At 44.2% G+C, this 21,296-nt stretch overlaps 1 protein-coding gene across 5 annotated transcripts in view; it reads left to right on the top strand.

Moving 5' to 3' along the window:
• The first annotated feature begins 5,367 nt into the window (after positions 1-5,367).
• The window catches only part of BTBD8 (BTB domain containing 8), a 67,101-nt gene continuing 51,172 nt past the window's right edge, over positions 5,368-21,296 (top strand). For 3 of the 5 annotated variants that reach the window (XM_039484956.1, XM_039484955.1, XM_039484953.1), the window contains exons 1-2: positions 5,369-5,734; positions 7,917-8,114. In XM_039484956.1, the coding sequence (XP_039340890.1) occupies positions 5,601-5,734; positions 7,917-8,114 (332 nt within the window). In that variant the 5' untranslated portion in view covers positions 5,369-5,600. Of the gene's footprint in view, positions 5,735-7,916; positions 8,115-21,296 lie in introns of all 5 variants that reach the window. The other 2 variants (XM_039484958.1, XM_039484957.1) reach the window with 2 other exon arrangements.

Below are 21,296 nucleotides of genomic sequence, written 5' to 3'. Positions count from 1 at the left end.
AAAGGCAGCACGCGAGTTGATTTTCAGTGGCACTCACACTGCCTGGTTCCTGGCCACTGGTCCGGGGGGCTCTGCATTTTATTTAATTTTAAATGAAGCTTCTTAAACATTTTAAAAACCTTCTTTACTTTACATACAACAATAGTTTAGTTATATATTATAGACTTATAGAAAGAGACCTTCTAAGAACGTTAAAATGTATTACTGACACGCAAAACCTTAAATTAGAGTGAATGAATGAAGACTCAGCACACCGCTTCTGAAAGGTTGCCGACCCCTGATCTAATCCTTCTAATCCTAAATATATACCATTGATGGAAATTGTGATTAAAAGATAAACTTTCCACCAACTACTCAGTATTATTTATGGACAAGTGGGGAAAGCTGTTAATAAGAAGTGATTAAATGTTAGATATTAGATCACCATTCAAAGCTAGAGGAAGGTAGATCATCTTTATATAAAGATTTATGGGTCTGTCCATAAGAAAAGAGGCATAATTTTATGACTACAGCTTCCTTTTGGACTCCGGATTAAGAGACACAAGTAATTAAAAGAGTGAAATAAAAGAGTTTTGAAAAAGTTGGAGAGGATTCAATCAAAAACCAGAAGAATGATGCAAGGTCAAGAAAACCTATCTTACACTTAGAGCGTTAAGAAGCTCAACCTTTTTAGTTTATCAAAGAGACGGGTAAGAAGTGCATTGATTACCATGTATAGGTATCAACACAAGGAGAAATATCTAATGTTAAGAGTTCTTCAACATACCTGACAAAGGTGTTAAGAAGGACCAAGGGCTGGAAGTTGAAGCTAGACAACTTTAAACTTAAATAAGGCATACTTTTTTTTTAATCTCTGCAGCTAATTAACCAATGGAACAATTTAGCGAGGGATGTGGTGGATTCTCCTACACTTGAAGTCTTTTAATCAAGATTGGATGTCTTTCTAAAGGATATACTCTAGTTCAACTGAAAGTTATGGCTTCTATTATTGCTAGAGGTCAGACTGGATTATCATAATGGTTCCCCGTGGCCTTAAAATTTATGAAATCTATGAAAATGAAAACAAATGGCACCATCCAGAAATCTGACCATGATAGCTGGAAACTAAAGAAATGATGCACATTTTCACTGACTTTTTAATAATATATTTCACCTTCCAAGAAGCTATTCTCAAATAGAATCAATGACCTAACATTTATAACAATCGGGGATTTCTAAAGACTGGAAAAACAAAACAAGAGGATGCTAGTCATTTATGATGTTTTTAAGACCATAACATTGGGTTCAATGGCCCACCTTCCAACGCAGATACATTCTGGAAAACAAGTTCTTTACCTTCTAAGTCTATAAAGATTGAACATGTTTTGGGGGAAAATTTCCCTTGTGATTCAGATACCAGTTATGGATGACAAAGGCAGGATCAATGCTAAACTTGCCTACTCTGCATTTGCCCCAACTGGGTGGATACCAATGAATTATGCATCTTCAAACGAGATTTCTTCCCTGTTGGGTTAGTTTAGTTAATTACCAAAACCTAGGATTATTTGTCTGTAAGCTGTGCTGTATATTTATATTATTTATTACAACAGAGGAAAATGGAGAGAAAAAGCTAAGTTAAATCGATCTGTTTCATATTACCAGTGAACAGACGTTGTCAAGCTGCTGTTTGAATTGCAGTGAAGCTATTCTATCCAGTTTTCCTGGATCCTCTGGTGGCCTTGCTCTTCCTATGTTCTTATTCTTTTATGTCTACTTCATGTAGAGATGTATTACTGTAGCTTACTGACAAAATCAAATTAATTTGTAAAAGGGCTTTGTTCAGGGTTCTCAGATCTGTTCTCTTTAGAGGATCAAAAAGTCTCTTTCTTTGCTCCCCAAAGCAGTATTGTTTGGGTTTGATGTGTGTTTCTTATACAGAGAGAATAACATGACCCATTTCTACTGATGGTTAAAACAGTCCAACACAGTAAGTACATTTATTTAGGGATAACCTTCAAGAGGACTCTCAGTACTAGGCTCCTGCTGCCTTCAGCCCAGATGCAATTGCCACGCTTAGAATTTTTATAACTCTGTGTGAAGAAAGATGTGTATGTGTTTCAAGCTTACTTCCACTGAACGTATAGCACAATAGTGATGGGGGTAGGAGACATGTCAGGCACGCTACTTGTCATACGTGGGTAAAGGGACACCAGGAAGGTTTATCATGAGGAAGGAGACTGATGTGGTAATAACAAAATGTTTTTTAAGTACATCAGAAGCAGGAAGCCTGCTAAACAACCAGTGGGGCCCCTTGATGATCGAGATACAAAAGGAGCGCTTAAAGAGGCTGAGGAAGTTAGGGAGATTCCCATACCTGAGCTGGCTTTTGTAGGTGACAAACCTGAGGAACTGTCACAGATTAAAGTGTCACTAGAGGAAGTTTTGGAATTAATTGATAAACTCAACATTAACAAGTCACCAGAACCAGATGGGATTCACCCAAGAGTTCTGAAAGAACTCAAATCTGAAGTTGCAGAACTATTAACTAAGATTTGTAACCTGTCCTTTAAATTGGCTTCAGTACCCAATGACTGGAAGTTAGCTAATGTAATGCCAATATTTAAAAAGGGCTCTAGAGGTGATCCCAGCAATTACAGACCGGTAAGTCTAACGTCAGTACCGGGAAAATTAGTCGAAACAATAGTTAAGAATAAAATTGTCAGACAGATAGAAAAACATAAACTGTTGAGCAATAGTCAACATGGTTTCTGTAAAGGGAAATCGTGTCTTACTAATCTATTAGAGTTCTTTGAAGGGGTCAACAAACATGTGGACAAAGGGGATCCAGTGGACATAGTATACTTAGATTTCCAGAAAGCCTTTGACAAGGTCCCTCACCAAAGGCTGTTACGTAAATTAAGCTGTCACAGGATAAAAGGGAAGGTCCTTTCATGGATTGAGAACTGGTTAAAAGACAGGGAACAAAGGGTAGGAATTAATGGTAAATTCTCAGAATGAAGAGGGGTAACTAGTGGTGTTCCCCAAGGGTTAGTCCTAGGACCAATCCTATTCAATTTATTCATAAATGATCTGGAGAAAGGGGTAAACAGTGAGGTGGCCAAGTTTGCAGATGATACTAAACTGCTCAAGATAGTTAAGACCAAAGCAGACTGTGAAGAACTTCAAAAAGATCTCACAAAACTAAGTGATTGGGCAACAAAATGGCAAATGAAATTTAATGTGGATAAATGTAAAGTAATGCACGTTGGAAAAAATAACCCCAACTATACATACAACATGATGGGGGCTAAATTAGCTACAATGAGTCAGGAAAAAGATCTTGGAGTCATCGTGGACAGTTCTCTGAAGATGTCCACGCAGTGTGCAGAGGCGGTCAAAAAAGCAAACAGGATGTTAGGAATCATTAAAATGGGGACAGAGAATAAGACGGAGAATATATTATTGCCCTTATATAAATCCATGGTACGCCCACATCTCCAATACTGTGTACAGATGTGGTCTCCTCACCTCAAAAAAGATATACTGGTACTAGAAAAGGTTCAGAAAAGGGCAACTAAAATGATTAGGGGTTTGGAGAGGGTCCCATATGAGGAAAGATTAAAGAGGCTAGGACTCTTCAGCTTGGAAAAGAGAAGACTAAGGGAGGATATGATAGAGGTATATAAAATCATGAGTGATGTGGAGAAAGTGGATAAGGAAAAGTTATTTACTTATTCCCATAATACAAGAACTAGGAGTCACCAAATGAAATTAATAGGCAGCAGGTTTAAAACAAATAAAAGGAAGTTCTTCTTCACGCAGCCACAGTCAACTTGTGGAACTCCTTACCTGAGGAGGTTGTAAAGGCTAAGACTATAACAGCGTTTAAAAGAGAACTGGATAAATTCATGGTGGTTAAGTCCATAAATGGCTATTAGCCAGGATGGGTAAAGAATGATGTCCCTAGCCTCTGTTTGTCAGAGGATGGAGATGGATGGCAGGAGAGAGATCACTTGATCATTGCCTGTCAGGTTCACTCCCTCTGGGGCACCTGGCATTGGCCACTGTCGGTAGACAGATACTGGGCTAGATGGACCTTTGGTCTGACCCGGTACGGCTGTTCTTATGTTCGTATGTGCTTGTCATTAAGGGAAGGGAAATAACTGGGGAAGGTTGGGTTCATCCTTCAAGGCTGAAAGGTGGGATCATTATTTAGGGAAGTGTTTTGAGTAAGCTAGATCCCAAAGTGAACAACCCTGTTTGGCTGCACATTTGGCACACACAGGTGAACAGGCATTTGGTGCCAGGCGGGAGTGAGGTCTATTTTATCATAGAACTTTTATATGGACTAAGAGTGGGTGGACTGATAATAGGTAATTTGTGTGTTTTCAACAAGTAAAAAAATGAAGGTTTAATTTTAAATTCTGCTTTTAGAACTGCAGATTTCTGCCATGGCAACTGTCAGGGTGAATACTCAGTCTCAAGGTTGCACAAAAGCACTGTAACCTGCTGTTTAACTTTTTATTTTATAGAGAAGCAGGGCAAGATGGGCCTGAGAAATAGTGAATATGGCTGCAGCATGAGACAGTCATTTAGGGGTGATTCAACTTCCATGGAACTCAAAGTCTTTATCCTAATAATGCTGGTGCAACACCCTATTGTATGATGCTTTCCTAGGGCCCTATAAATAAATTAGGGACTTTATTTATTTGAAGTTGTTTATTGAGGGTTGTGACTACAGGAAACCAAATTATTTAAAACCCTTTAAAGCTGTGGCACGCAAGAAAAAAGCAACTGAATCACGCTCTTGTGATAATCGTGCCCGCACACGGGGATGCAAAGTGTCTCAATAGGCTCCCTCCCTTCTGGGACCCCACCCCAGTAACACTGCCCGAGCTGGACGGAGACAAGGACAAAACAGATGGGAGCCACTGAAGGGCAGCAATGGTAGGGGACAGCGGTGGAAGCACGGCCGGGCCCCGCATTCACCGCACCGGCCGCACCACACAAACGTGTTAAATCGTCATTCACAGATTGCCACAGCGCGCCGGCTGCAGGAGCTGCCTCTTGTCTGCCTCCAACGCTGCTCCCCGCCCCTGCCGAGCCAGGCTGGCTGCCCCGGAACCTCCTTGCTGGGAGCCTGGATCCCCGCCACGCGCCACCTCGCCCCAGCCCTCCGCTGCCCCGCCCCCCGGGGCCCTGCCTAGCTCCGCGAGCCAGATCTCCGCCCCCCACGCAGCGGGTCGCAGCAACCGGCACGGCCTAGTAAACAACCGGGGGGCGGAGCAGAGGTGTCTGAAGGAGCAGCCGCGATTGGTCAAGGTCGCTTCCGGACCGCCCAATGGGAGGAGGGAAGCTGGCTCTGTGTCCAATGCGCGGAGGTTTCCGGTGTGGAGAAGGCGGCCGGCAAGTTAGTTGTTTTGAGAGAGTCCCTGGGCTGCTTGGCGTCGCTGCCGTAGGGTGGACGCCGGCCCTCGGGGCGAACGCCGGAGTACGGGTTCTTCGTGAATACCAGCGATGTCCTATAAACTGTGTAGCTCAGGGACCGTCTATCAATCATCGACGCTCACGCCGGCGTTAGTACAAGAAGCTGCCGCCTAAGAGAGAGTGGACCCCGGCACATGGCGCGGTGTGGGGGGGACGCTGTCTCGAAAGGCACCAGCTGGGTCCCGGCAGCAGGCGGCGGGAGGGGGGCGTGGGAGCGGCAGAGGCTGAAGGAGATGGTGGCTGAGCAGCTCCGTCAGGATCTCGGCAGGTAGGGGCCGGGGCGCGGCACTCGCCCTGGGGCAGGGCACAGCCGCGGGTCCAAGTGTGGTCGTGGGGAGCGGGGCACCTGAGGCATGGTGGGGACCTTCGGCCAGCCCCAGTGTTGTCATGGTACTCGGCGCAGGTGGGGTCACCACCTGGGAGTACCCTTGGCCGCAGCCCTGCAGCCTCAGGGCACAGTCTCTCAGCTCCCTGGCCCCTGGGGCTTACAGCCAGAGCTAGAGCGGAAAGGTGTAATAATAGTAGCCACGAAACTGTAAGAATGTCAGTTTCACTGCTGTTAGGCTCCCTGCTATGAAATCGAGCCCCTCCCCCTTAGGGCTGTCAGCCCTGGGGCTGGAAGAACTCCATGTTGGGGCGGGGGGGTGACAGTCTCCTGCTAAGAGCCCTGCGTGGTGCTGACAACCAATAGGCGGTGTGAGTAATGCAGATTCTGCACAGACACACTCTGTTGCCCTAACTACATTGACCTAAGCACTACGCCTCTTGCAGAGGTGGCGTTAAGTCAACATACTGGGCAACTTACATCGGTGGGAGCACCACTGTAGTGTCGATAGTTACAGAGTGAGGTTGACATAAGCTGCTTTATGTTGACCTAACGCTAGTGTAGACCAGGGTTCTGAGTCTAGCAAACTGTCTCTTTGTTGAGTCTCCTCCCTTCCTGTGGAGCTGCCCTTCAGATACTTCTCTGTGTCCCTATTCTGTGATGATCTTTGTAGAGACTCTCTGAGTGTTGTCTGCTGTCTTGTATGTGTCTCCCGTTCCTCTAGATCACTTGTCCCTCTTGCATAGTCATCTTGTATGACCTGGGTGCTACTGCACCCCTCACAACTCCTTTAGTCCTGTCCTTTTGGTGTGTCTCTAAAGGCAGGCATTCCTGTGAGGATCCAATCTCCAGGATAAGTTCTTGGCTGACCTTCGGTACATTTAGTGCCTGCTTTCTCAGATTGTTGGCCATCTCCTTTTGGCAGTGTCCCCATCCTTCTGGCTACACCAGGTCTCCCCTCGTTGGTGGTAAGTTTTGGTCCTTCATCACATCACTGTCTGCACTGGACTGTTTTGGTAGCCCTGTGATGGAGTATTTCTGCATACCAACAAATGTTAACAACAATGCCTGAATCAGAAGAAACAGCCTTGTGTAACAGTCTCTGAGCTGTTTTTGCAGCTGATTCAACCTTACCATTACTCCTATGGTATGCTTCCAAGGAGGTGTGGTGGTCAAACCCCCCTGCTCTTGCTCACACTGCAAAAATGGTTCAACTTTCCACGTTCCTTGTTGTCATAGGCTGGGGCACTTCTTTTACCCTCTCATGCAGTCTCCCACCTGAAATGCATTTCACTGTGGGTATAGAATGGTTTTTGTTCTGCTTTGGGGAGCAATAGTTCCCCGGAGCTCTTAGGACTGCTGTGAGGCTTGAGGCAGTGGTGAGCCCTCATGTGGTGCTGACTTCTCTTCTTGTTCCCTAGTAAGGTAAAATAATAGTTTTACTTTCCTGCTATTGTTGTCCTGTTGCATGACCAGCTCTGTGTACAGCTCTAAATCCTCCTTCAACTGGGTCCATCAGTGGGCTGGATTTGTCTGCAAAATCCAGGGCTCTGTGGGGGCTTACTTTGCAATCTGCTGCCCTTCAGAAAGCTAACAGCTCAGCTGTTGACACCATGTTTCATTTTCAAAGAGTAAAGCATTGCAAAGTTAAGCTGAACAAATGGAACTTTATTAAACACTGTCCGTTGCTCTGTCCACATGGCTGATTTGCTTCCAGCCTAACTCCCTGTATTCCCTATTTTTCCTGGTGCTCTCTTAATAACAGTCCCTTCAGGGAACATGAGCCCTCTGACTCCAGTTCCACTGATCAAGATGCAGTAGTGGCATCACCAGCTGGGGGGGTCTGTGTGCAATAGCAATGGATCACAGTGTCAGCATTGCACTTGGGCCATAGTGCTGGTGTAACTAGCTGAAGATGTGGGTCAGTTCCAGCAACTGAATTGAGTTAAAATGCTTCAACGGGATTTTTTTTTTCAGATGACTACATCCTGAATTGTCGTGGCATTCATATTTCACTGTAATTAAAAAAAATGCATTTTTTAAAGATTCCAGTATATTATAAACAGTGTTTAGTGTGTCTTCTAGATGTGAATTTAATTGCATAATGATTCCTGTCCTCTAACAGGCTTCTTAAAGAAGAAATACATGCAGATGTCACTTTTTCTGTTGGTCATACTCTATTCAGAGCACATAAAGCAGTGCTTTTAGCAAGAGTTCCAGACTTCTTCTTATACTGTACCGGAAAACAATTAACTAATCTGAAAGACCATGAAACTTTTAATCTGGAGAACTTTGAGCCCTCAGAATTTAAAACATTTCTGCAGTAAGTTTTTCATTATCTTTTCTTTTCTTTTTTTGTATTTCACTGTCTAAAAATTAGAATGGACTTGTAGTCAGCATTTTTTGTGTATGTTCCGTAGTGTCTGTAGAGAGAATCTGATCAACAAAACTTTAGGTTTTGCTTAAAGTTACTGGATCCGCAAGTGTTCCAATTAGCATCAATGTCAGTAGTAGCAAGACTGGATCCTTAGTTTAGGGGAGAGGAGATTGGGGTAAGAGAATATTTAGTACTATATCTTAAGCAATTAACCCACCCATGCCTACTCACACCAATTAGCCCATTCTTGGATGATACAGCTTGGAGGACAGGTAATTGTAGTTTTGAAATAAAACAAAAAAATTATGGTTTCTGTTGTTGCTAAATACCAACATGGTTTATTGTGGCTGCTTAATACATCTGGTAAATATTAAGCCATAACAGAAATGGGAAGTAGTCAGCAAGTAGCAAATGAATGCCAGCATTATTCCTTGAATTACTTTATTAACCTGTTCATTTGTAAAGAAATAGGCCGCTTGTGCTGAATCCCTGTGTTTTATTATTGAAACATTTTATATTTTAAAGGGCTAGTAATAAAACTTTCAAACTGTAAATTTTCAAACATCTGCAAATCTTAGAAAGACGAGGGTGATGTAATATCTTTTATTGGACCAACTCTGTTGATGAAAGATCTTATCACAGGACTTGCTCTCCCATCAGTATGGTAACATGGAAAAATTGATATATAGCATCCATTAAAGAGGTCATTAAAGGTGAAAATATTGAAAGTCCTCTGTATTATATTAAGGCTAGTGGCTGACTCACTGAATTTAATATTAGGCTGCTGCCATTAAGGTCCTAATGACTTAAATTTCTTTTTTTGAGATGACTAACTTATGTGGTGGAAGTATGGGCAGATGGTTGAAAACAGATAACCAATTTTCTGTAAATTACTAGTATGGAAGCAGTAGATTCTTCTAAAAAATCCAGAAGATATTGCTTAAAACATGGTATTTAGGGGGCACTACAGTTCATGAAATAGTGTAGGGTTTATCAGTTTCCTACTGAGATGTTAACAGTGGTGTCTTCAAAATAATATAAAACATGAAACTTTTGGTGTTAATAACACTTTTTTAAAATAACTTCTATTGAGAGTGTATTTAAAAAAAAAAGACATTACTCTGTGAGATACTGCACATAGCATTCTAATTGTGCATCATACCAATAGCAGCGTATATTAGTGGTGGTGTAGTAGGTTCTTATGCTGAACCAGTGCCACAGGACATAACTTCCCATATCTTTTAATTAAACATTTGGACTTACTGCTCTGTTTCCTGAATGGTAAGCATCATATACCTACAATTCATGGCTCTGTATCACTTGTTTTCAATTAACTTGTGTTCATTGGAAAGCAAGTAAAAGTCCCTAGGGTCCAGGAGGCTCTCCAAGGAAAAAATATGTGCTAGTTTTACAAAACAACTTGAGTTTCAAAACACTGTCTAAATATAAACCGTAATCTTTTAAAATGCCCGTCTCCATGTATTCTAGATGATGTATAAATGCATCTGTGGGGTGGGGTGGGGGACCCCACCTCTGCCTTAGTGCTGAAGGATTAAATGGTTATCAATATGTACATCCTCCTAATCTTCCATCTTCTCAAAAGTCTGGAAAAACAGATGGCCTTTTAAAAAGCCCTAAAGGTCTATAGCCTTGAACTTTATTGGACCAAGTGAGGGAAGCATACTTCAGAGTTGAGTGGGTCCTCACTGAGAACAGCATTCTAGCAGCCCTCTCTCAGGTAAAGGTGGAATGTGTCAGGTTGTGTGCCTCCACTAATCTCTGTGGCAGAGGTATCCCATGGGGAAGAGATGGTCTTTCTGTTAGCCAGGATCCAGACCAGTTAGACCTGTATAAGTCAGAAACAATACCTTGAATTACACCCAAAAATGAAATGGTGTAGGTCTTGGAGCACAGATGTAATGTGGTCACTGCATGAAGCTCTGGTAAGCAGGGCGGGGGTGGGGTGAGGAGGGGCACTGTATTAGATAAAGTTCTGGGTTGTCCTCCAGTGTAGCACCATGTAGAGTATGTTTACTCTGAAGTAACAAATCTATGGATAGCTGTAGTAAAACTTGCATCTGAAAAAGACTAAAGGTAATAGGTAATAAAGGTAATAATTGGAGATATACCAATCTCCTAGAACTGGAAGGGACCTTGAAAGGTCATCAAGTCCAGCCCCCTGCCTTCACTAGCAGGACCCAGATCCCTAAGTGGCCCCCTGCAGTCTCCTAGCCGAGCCCAAAGTGAAATAAGCACTTTTGGCCACTGATGCAGCCTGAATTTCTAGAAACAGCTAAGGACCTTCAGTTGCAATCATGTGTGATAAGTTGTAGGATGTCCCCCAACAAAGGGAACTAACCCAGCCTTCCCATACTATCACGATGTCTTCTTCCAAACTAGAAATTTTACACTCAATCTTGTCTGCACTGAGTCTCACCCAGATATACTTCAGATCCATAATCTCACTTCAGCACAGTCACTCAACTGCTCTGAATAGGGCAGATGAGCTGGAGAAATAAAGCTGGGTGTAATTTGCATACTGAAGACACTGCAGCTAGGGTGACAAGACAGCAACTGTGAAAAATCAGGACGGGGTGGAGGATAATAGGAACCTATACAAGACAAAGCTCCAAATATCGGGACATCTGGTCAGCCTAACTGCAGCTCATATAACCTCAATAATCCTAATGGCTTTGTGTACGTTATGAGCAGGAAGGATGACAAGATGAACTCCACTTGAGAGAAACATTTAAACAGCTGAGCAGTTGCCCAGTACTACCCGGTGGTGTCATTCAATTGTCTCCTTATCTACAGCTGCTAAAGTCTGCCAGGAACAGGTCTCTGTCATGAGGACATCCTCAACTGATACAGCCATTCCATTCTCTGTACTTAGGTACAGAGTAAGGCTCAAGAAGACTTGAGGAATACAGATAATTCTGGAGCTGTCTTGCTACAGGCCTCTGTGCCTTCTCTAAGAAGGCAATACTTGGATAGGTCAATAATTAGAGAACAAGCATGTCAGTGTTAAGAAATAATTTCTTCAGCCAGGGTCTTTCACTTTCTTTCTTAAGAGAAGGCTGTCGCAGGCCATCAGTATCCTGTGTTCTCCATATGCTACAGTAACTGGTGAAAGACAGATTGAATATTTTATTGCCCTTGATGAGGTAAAGGGTAGAAACATAGTCATGTAAAATTCAAAATTCAGTGTTTAGATGACAGGAATTTTTGGTTGGGGTAGATGCTTCTGTCATTAAACAAAACCTGTGTGTGTGAGGGAACTGTATATAAGTCTCAATTCTATAAGGGGGAAAAGCACTTTTGTTTTACTGTATAGATACTTTCCCTTGCAGACTTGAAACCTAGTTTTATTAATTTTATTCCTTAACCATCAAGGTACTGTATGTCTAATTCTGATCAAAGAAGTTTTTCTCTATTTAGACATCACAAATGCAAACCATAACATATTGACTCATAAGGACATATTTACAGCAGCTATGTTTCACTTTTCAGGGCAGAGCTGGTGAGGTAAAAATGCAGAATAGGGAGAATGGGTGACTATGTATTCATGTTACTAAATGCTTTTGTTTATATTTTTGCCCTTAAACTATGAATAGTGTGTGTACACCTACATATCTATATTTAAAGTGGGTTGGGCTGGTAGCCTATTAAGGTCGCTGACACTTGCCATTATAAGACCCTGTTTTCGGTTGCTTAGAACAATTACAAACTTTAACTGTTTGGGCTGAAATTTTCTATGCTGGGTGTCTGCCTCGGGCTGAAGGGTTTATTTTTTTTTGTTTTTTTTTTTAAACTTAAGCCAAAATATTTGAACTGTTTCTGTGAACAAGGCTAGGGAAAAATACGTTGTTTTGTCCATGTTAAAATATTCCTAGCAACCTTTTTTTTAAGAAGTTTGGTTTCCCCCATGCTTTGGAGTAGGGACTTGAACTTTGGCAAGGGCCTGACCTTTGTGAGACTTGCTGGAACATTGCAGCTAAAATCCCTGAAGACTCTGTCAACACTGGGCATGTTTTAGCCTGCAGCTGAACAGGATTTTCCCTGCAATTGCAGCTCTGGGTTGCTGTGGGCCAGAGCCAGGCACTGGAACTGAGAACAGGAAGCCTGTTTTTCTTGTGCTCTCAATGCCCCCTGGCAGGGTCCAGGCAGAGTGGAGGAGGAAGCTGCCTGATTTGAATGCAGAGGGGACAAGAGTTGGTCCTGAGTGGGGGAATAGGAGAGTAGATTGAGACCGGGACAAGAGGCTGTTGGGGGTGGCAGGGCAAAGGGAAATTGGGACTAGGGTTAGAGAGTGTGGAGATAGAGACTGGCTGGGTCCAGACTCTGTGAACCAGTGAGGCAGAGGAAAGAGATGGGGACAGATCAGACAACGAATTGAGCTGTAGGGAGAAGAATTGTGACTAGTTGGGCAAACAGATTAGGACCAGGACTGATGAGGTGGTGGGGTAGGAACAGGACACTGAGATGGGATGAGGAGGGAGACAGGGACTGGGAGCCAGTGGGGGCAGAGTGGATTGGAGGTCAGGGTGGGGAGAGACAGATTGGACAAGGAACTGGGAAAAGAGGAACTTGTACATGCTAGGAAAGGAGACTGGGACTAGTATGAGATGCCTGAGGAGTGATGACTGGTTAAATGAAGAGAATGGGACTAGGATGAGGAGCTGGTGGGGCGGGGGAGAAGAGAACAGGCACAGATAAGAAGGGATGGGGCAGGAGGGGTCCTGTTTGGAGGGAATGGTCAGAAGAGTCTGTGCCCACTAGGTCATACTCCCCTGCAGAGCCTGGAATGGAATCTAAGATTCTTGAGTCTTATCATTCCTCTGCTGTCAGCAAATATCAGTGAAGCTCCCTGGCAAAGTATCCCATCCTCCTCTAGTGCTTGTTCATGTAGAGGAGGACAACCTACTACTGTTAATTTACTCCATTAGCTCGAGTGGCAGAGGTCTGTGCAATGGGTTTAAAGGTTCCAACCCTGCTGGTGAACCTATTGGGATGTCAATATGATGCCACATGATGGAATTTGTCTCTTCATTTTGATTTTTTTTTAAATCTAGGAAGCTACATCAACCAAACTATATTAAAAGAACACTATATTAAGGTTGCAAAGTCAAGCACTCAAAAGTTAGGAAATGCCAGAATTTAGGTTGGCGGTGCAACCTTAATTTCCCCCCCTTGTATGTATTACATGTCTTTAATTATATGATCACGTACTGTTCTTTTAGCAGGATATCTGCCTCCAATAGTGCACAAAATGGACTGCTCTGGGATGAATCAGGTTATGTAGTTAAGGAGTGTGTGTTCAGTAGGACCTCTACTTCATTTGTTGCAGAAGTTGGAAGGTGTGTAGTGGGAGAGTTAAGGTGTTACCCATGACAACCCTCCTTCTTGTAAATCAGTTGAGTTCTGCCCTGGATAATTGGATTTTATCCGTGCTTCTGCCACAGAGTTCTTGTCAGGGGTGGCTCCAGGCCCCAGCACGCCAAGCGCGTGCTTGGGGCGGCAAGCCGCGGGGGGCGCTCTGCCGGCGCCGCGAGGGTGGCAGGCAGGCTACCCTCGGCGGTTTGCCTGCAGAGGGTCCGCTGGTCCCGCGGCTTCGGTGGACCTCCCGCAGGCATGTCTGCAGAGGGGCCGCTGAAGCCGCGGGACCAGCGGCCCCTCCGCAGACAAACCGCCGGAGGCAGCCTGCTTGGGGCGGCAAAATCCCTAGAGCCGCTCTTGTCAATTAAACAAGTCAATTAAATCAGATTTTGACAGGTAGTCTCTAATAGTATGTTCCTTATTTTCTAGGTGCCTGAGTTGAGATCCTGGGTCTCATTTGTGAGTGCTAAGCACTTTTTCAGCTCAGCTGAAGCTAATGAGAGCTGTGCTTTGGATACATTAAGTGCTGTATAATGCTAAGTGCTGAAAAATCAGGTCCTAAGCGTCAATTGGGTGCCCAAAACTAATGGATACTCTGACCTTAAATCTCTCTCTGCTTCAGTTCCCCATCTGTAATGTAGCTGTCTTGTATGTAATGTGTATATACAATATATATTTTGTATGTATAATCTAATTAGGCACCTCGCTCTTCATTGTCTCCCATTTGCATCTCCTTCCATTTGGTTATGGAGGTGGTGTCCCAGTTGCATAGCAGACTGCAACTTCTTTAAAATCTATGGTGGGTTTTATTGTGTTTGTCAGGCTGCAGAGGAGAAGAGCATGAGCATCTGGGTTGATAGCCTTTGGACTCCATCTTGAAACTTAAGACTCCACTTAACAGATCGTGGCCTGTCTACACTACAAAGTTTGGTTGACACAAGTTATCAGGGGCGGCATTAGACATTTCCTGTGGCACCTTATAGATTAACAGACGCTTTTGAGCATGAGCTTTCGTGGGTGAATACCCACTTTGTCGGATGCAACTGATTCTAGACGTTTCGCCGCCCCAAGCAGGGCGGCATGCCGCCGGAGGCGCTCTGCCAGTCGCCGGTCCCGCAGCTCCGGTGGACCTCCCGCAGGCGTGCCTGCGGAGGGTCCATTGGTCCCGCGTGGCTTCGGTGGAGCCGCGGGACCAGCGGACCCTCCGCAGGCACGCCTGCGGGAGGTCCACCGGAGCCGCCTGCCGTCCTCCCGGCAACCGGCAGAGCACCCCCCGCAGCATGCCGCCCCAAGCACGCACTTGGCGTGCTGGGGTCTGGAGCCGCCCCTGCAAGATATGTCAACATAAAACTACTGACTGTAGTATGTTGTGTGCATGCACACTTGGGTGCTTGCATCGGTGGTGCATGTCCTCCCTGTGAGTGGTTGCATTGTTGTAAAATGTAGTGCACCATGCATAAGTATCCCAGTGTGCCTTGCACTGCTGTTTGGCTCAGTGCCTTGTGGGTTGCTTTTTTGCAGTGGTTTTTGGAATGCCACCAGTTCACCCAGGGATTTATAAAGGTAGGGGTTAAGTTTTCACCAGGCCACTTTCTCCATTCCATAATTTTTTGCACTGTTTTTTAAAACTCCCACAGTTCCACATGCCTTTTTTTGGTCTCCATCATCTGTCTGGCAGAAGCATGGACAATGCACAACTCAGTGAAATTCTTGTGAGTATTGCTAATACAGGACACATGATTCTTCTGTATTTGCCGAACTTGAACATGTGCTACTACAATTGAGTGTGCAATGAGGAAGATGTGGAGATGTTGAAGCACAATAACTGGATACTGATTGACAGAGCAGGGGAAAAAATGCCAGATCGCTGTTAGCATTCATGGAGAAGCTCCACACTAGGGGCTACTGACTTAACACAGACGGATACACCATTAGATTTACAGTCACAATGGAAAGGGAAAGACAAGTTTCAAAACTCCCTTTCATTAGTCCCAGAAATACTTTTAATAAGAAATGCTAATTGTCACTTTAGTTTTAGAGTTCCTCGTCACAGCACTGCTCTGGCGCTTAAACCCTGGTGAGTACAGCCTAGCCTAGAAGGAGGTGGTGTTCTGCTGCATTGAAGCCTTAAAAGCTGGTATGGGTATAGGGCAAGTGCAATGAATATTGGCAATATTTTCACAGCCAGGGATGATCTTGGCTATATGAGGGTGATAAAGGCACAGAGAACCCAGCTGCTCCTGGCAGCCCAAAGCTGCCCCGTCCTATATGCTGCTAGCCCCTTTAATACAGTGGTGCGAGTGGTACTCATTGCAGAGTGACATGGGAAATTCTCCTAGCACAGGAAGAAACAAGGCTGCCATCAGTAGAAATGTTCAGGAGAGAATTGCAGAGTATTTTCATGAAATTTTCATCAAGATCTCTGAAGGACAAAAGGGACATTCCTATTCAGAAAAAATGAAGTACTCTGCATGGCTCACTGCCAAGCTGGAAAAACAGAGGCTGACTGTACCTCTGTTTCTTCTACCTCTACCTGAACACAGGATGCTGATCTGATGTGGATTGTGTAATTGGACTACCATGCTGTTTTTTTGTTTTTTTTTATTTATTCTCTACTGGCATAATGTTTAGACAAAATATTAAAGTAATCAAACAGAAATCAATGCCTTTGTTCTCTAAAGTTGGAGATGGCACGGGTACCATTTTAAATGGTGATGTGCTGTGGTGGGGAGGGAGGAGGTAGACTAGGTTTTGGGCAACAAAAAGGGGAAAAATTACTATGAGATATAATTCATGTACAAATTTACCTAAGCTCCTTCCCCTTCAGCAGTTGGCTCCTCTGTGCTCGCTATCAGGCACTGGCTTGACTCTGGAGAAGTTTCAAACAGCTCCTGGCTCACGGCTTGATTTGCTGTGCCCCTGCCTCTCCCTTCTTTTTCAACATTCACAGCAGGGGTCTCTGCAATGGGCTCCTGCAAAGTGTCCACAGTTTTACATGGGTGCTGGTGGGATCCCTACCAAGAGGTGCATGTAGTTCATTGTAAAAGTGGCAGATCTGCGAGGCAGCACCAGATTTCTTGTTACCTTCTCATACCTTCTGGTATATCTGCTGTAATTCCTTTTGCTTTCACATAGCACTGCTGTTGATCCCTGTCATGCTCCTTTGCCCCATACACTCTGCTTGTAGATGTCAATATTTCTATGGCTGGCATGTAGCTGTGCTTGCACAGCCTCTTTGCCTTACAGGCTGAGGAGATCCAAGTCTTGCCTGCTCCAGGCAGTAATTTATGTAGTAACTTTCTGTGTTTGTGAAGCTGGCATGGTTGGACACGCGTAACTAAGGTGAGCTGGTAGGTGTGCTCACCAAGGTGAACAATCAGGAAAATGCATTTCAAAATCTGGGGGAACAAGAGAGTAGTGGCTTCTGGTCTCTGCAACCCTTGGACAGCGGAGTTTGAAATTGTGAGTACAGGAGCTACTGTCATGGGGATAGGAGAATTGTGGAACAGCTGCTGGAGTACTGTTACGTCAACGCAGTGAAGTGTAGATATTGCATGACCTGTGTTGACCCTAAGTAGGTTGACCATGGCTCTGCATTGCTCAGGAAGCGGTGATATTGCATCGCTGTAACGGTGCTTATGTTGCTGGGAGACAAATTATAGCACAGGTACATGTGCAGTTAGGTTGGTGCAAGCTGATTTAGGTTGACCTTTCTTTGTAGTGTAGACCAGGCCTAAGTAGAAAAAAAAATGGGCTGGAGCAGTGCAGGAGAGAGTGGCAAAATACAAAGTTGGCATTGTAAGTCTCATGAATTTGACTGAGTGGATTGCCTTTCTTAGAACAAGGAGAAATTGAGCAACATATGCATTACAATGGTCTAAAAATAATTAAGACTAAGTCTGTCATCTGAAATCGTTCAAAAGTGCTTTTCTATTACTTGTATGGTCCCAGAACCTCCCAAATGTTAACAGGCTTATCCTTGCAATAATCCTGTGAGATAGAAAATATTATTTCTATTTTACATATGAGGAACTGACACACAGAGAAACTGACTGTCTTGACAAATATCACAGGAAATCTGTCATAGAATTGGGAATTGAACACACATCTCCTGAGACTTAGTCCACTGTCTTTACTGCGATAGTGCAGTTCATGTGAGAGAGTAGCACTAAAGCATATTAGTGGATTAATAACCGATGTGATTACTTTTACATTACAGAAGTTTTCACTGCCAGTAGCACTGCGAATTCTTTATATGTGACCAGTTAATCAGGTAGTCTTGGAATCTTTCTATTACTGTATCTTTTGCTTCTGTGGCTCTGAGCCTTCACCGTTTTCTAATTGGATTCTCTTATCTCCAAAGCTTGTGAAAGGAAAGGGAATAAGGAATTTTATCAGTTTCAACAGCTATATATAATTCCTCTGTGTTTTTGTTAATTTCTTCTTAGCATTGTACCTGCTGTTAAAATTCTTTGTTTAAGAATGTCTTTTTCAGTGGCTCCACCAATTATTTTAACTCCATTTGTAAATAGTCATTCCTCTTCCTTTTTTCCACTATTAAATGTTTTCTTTTTAAGAGAGAGAAACTTAAATTCAAAATTTGGAATTTCAGGGGAAATAAGTTCCCCATCATCTAAACTTAGTTGTATACCTAATAGGAAGCAACAATTTAATTCAGAATCCTGTCTATTTTGAGTCATTTCTAATGTGCCCATCACCTTAATGCCTAGGGCCTGGTCTACACTAGAAAGTTGTATTAGCTTAGCTGTGTCAGTTAGAAGTATTACATTTTCCACACTTCCAACCAACTGACAACTGGCAAAAGCCTTAGTGTAGGCACAGTTATATCAGCAAAAAAGTCCTTTTGCTGTTACTGCTTCTTCCATTGTGGGAGCTGGTTTAAGCTATACCAGTAAACACCTTCTAGCAGAGATGCAACTTATACCAGTAAAAGAACTCTTGCTGGTATATCTATAACGGCAAACTCTTTTAAGTGTAGAAAAGGTAGGGTGACCAGATGTCCTGATTTTGGGGGCTTTTTCTTATATAGACATCCATTACCCCCCACCCCCTGTCCTGATTTTTTTTTTTTTTTAAATACTTGCTATCTGGTCACCCTAAGAAAAAGCATATGTGCCACTTCAGAAGTGGTGCCCATCAGCAACTCCATGTTTGTGTCCCTACCTCCACCTCAGACCCCAAATTAACAGATATGCAAAAGAAGTTAATCTTTTTTTAAAGTAAACTCAACTAAGCAAACTCCAGACACATCTTGTGTTGCTTTCTAATTTTTTTTCTTTCATTTACCTTCTCAAACACACTCATTCTTATTTACCCTCAGCACCTTCCCACTTAATTGAAATACAAAGGTTTTTTCTCAGCCTGGAAAGAAATTTTCCCTGTTCCTTTTGGTGGTGTTCTTCATCCATTTATCTTTTATCCTTGTTCTGTCTTTTCTCCCCTGCTCCCTCCTTTTTCCTCTCTTGGATTTCCCTTCCTTACTTTTCTAGTGCTCATGTTCATTCAGGTGCTCTGTTGTTAGTTTTATTAAATACCCAAGTTATTCTGAGGCACCTAAAGGGAATTTAAAAACCTAGTATTGATAAATGATGAAAATCCTTAATACCAAGTTGTTAACATTGTGAACAAATGAATTCTTCTTGCCTGTTCATATTACATGAGTGATAACTTTTAGGGGTGCCAGGTTTGAATAATATTTGGTGGTGCCCAGAACAGGTCCAAGTCCCGCCCCCCCTCTCTCCCTCCCGCACACCTGCCTTGTAAGCCGATATATATTTTTTAAAATAATGTAAAAATGTGAGGGCTCTGGGGTGAGGGGTTTGGGGTGTGGTAGGGGGCTTAGGGCTAGGGCAGAGGGTTGGGGAGTGGGAGGGGTTCAGGCAGAGGGTTAGGGTGAGAGGGTGAGGGCTGCGGGATGGGGCCGGGATGAGGAGTTCACGGTGCAGGAGGGGCTCAGGGCTGGGGTGCGGTGGGGGGCTGAGGGCTCTGGCTGGGGGTGCAGGCTCAGGGGTGGGGCAGGGCCAGAGATGAGGAGTTTGGGGTGCATGCAGGCTGCCCCCAACTGGGGCCAAAGAGGAGGACTCCCCACGCCGGCAGCAGCAAGCTCCAGGGGAGGGGCCCCTTTCCCTCCCCCCGGCAGCACACTCACCTCACACCACTGTCACTGCACATGCTCCTAGGGCCCCTCTCAGGTCCAGGAAGCCCCTTCACCTCCCCTAGGGTGGGGGTAGGGCTGCCATCACATGTGCGCCTACACCCCTGCTGCTACCCCTCACTGGAGGTGGGGGATGGGGCTGCCCCTTGCCCAGTGTGGGGCAGGAGCAGTGACTGTGGGCAGGGGGGCCCCCTGTGCTGGTGGAGGGTCCTGCCGGAAAAGGGAAGGGTCCATCCGTTCAAGGCAGAAGGACAGGGGCTGGGTCAGCCTGCCCTGGCACTAGTGGTTGTGGGGTGCTAGGACACTGTAGCAGCAGTTGATGCTGGGAGCTGGCAGAGCAGAGCGCAGCGGGGTGCTGCAGGGAGCAGCTGCCCAGGGTGCAGGGAGGGACGCTTGGGGGAGATGCGTGGGGGTGTCTCAGGGGAGAGACCTGGCCCCCAACATTGGTGGAACCAGGCCCCTGGACCCTGAATATTGCTGGAGCCCGGGCACCACAGGCCCATATAACTTGCCGCCCCTGATAACTTTGTAGTACACAAGGAAGAAACTTTTTTCTCTCCTATGCACTTTGAACACAAATGATAAATACACCTCTACCCTGATATAACGCTGTCCTCGGGAGCCAAAAAATCTTACCGCGTTATAGGTGAAACCGTGTTATATCGAACTTGCTTTGATCTGCCGGAGTGCACAGCCCTGCCCCCCCAGAATACTGCTTTACCGCATTATATCCGAATTCGTGTTACATCGGGTGGTGTTATAGCAGGGTAAAGGTGCATTGCCCTGTGTCTTTTGCCCTATGATCTTGCTGCTTCATATAATTTGAGCATGACTTTATTGCCATGCTATTTGGTATTCATTCATATAGAGCTTAGAAAGAACTAGACTGATGTATTCTAGATACATGAAGTTCCTCTTCCCCCTTCCTTAAGCCTAAATATAGGTACCAAGAGACACTGACATTGAAATTAAGTTAGCAAGCAATACACTTAGATCAAATACAAGGAAACTCTATTGACATTGTGAAACTTCCTGCCATGGGTGTTTGAATCAGATACTGATGCTAGATGTTAAAGATATGGACCAGTGGTTTGATTTTTCTATGGCAATTGTTATGTTCTTATGGTTCTTCATCAGCCAGCACAAGGGTACAAAATCTAGTACATTAATTGCAGGCAGCAGCTCTCTCTGAAATGAAACTTCTGCCCCCCCTCATCATAGGCTATAGTTAGCTGATCTTTTAAGTACTGTAGTCCTAGGACAACTTGTCCTTTTGTAAAATCATCAGGCTCTAGCTACTGCTACTAATTTTGAGAGATTGCCCTATAGCATCATTCAGATTTCATTATCTTTCATCTACTCATGTTGTACACATACCTCTTGAACTCACTGTTCATGCCTTTCCTAATCTTTTGTGTGCAGAGGAAAAAATAAAACAACCAGAAGGTGGAGTGTGTGTCAAAACTACAGGCCATTAGAAGGATATTACAGAAGATGACAATTAGCTCTATTTTTGGATCGAGCTAAGGTAGCCTTTTGCTGCACACATTTTCGAAAGGTAGTTGTAGCAAATATAG

Source organism: Mauremys reevesii, linkage group 8 (genome assembly GCF_016161935.1).
Source record: "Mauremys reevesii isolate NIE-2019 linkage group 8, ASM1616193v1, whole genome shotgun sequence".
NCBI classification, from domain to species: Eukaryota; Metazoa; Chordata; order Testudines; family Geoemydidae; genus Mauremys; species Mauremys reevesii.
Note: the sequence above shows the minus strand (reverse complement) of the source record. Positions and strands in the feature narration are given on the sequence as shown.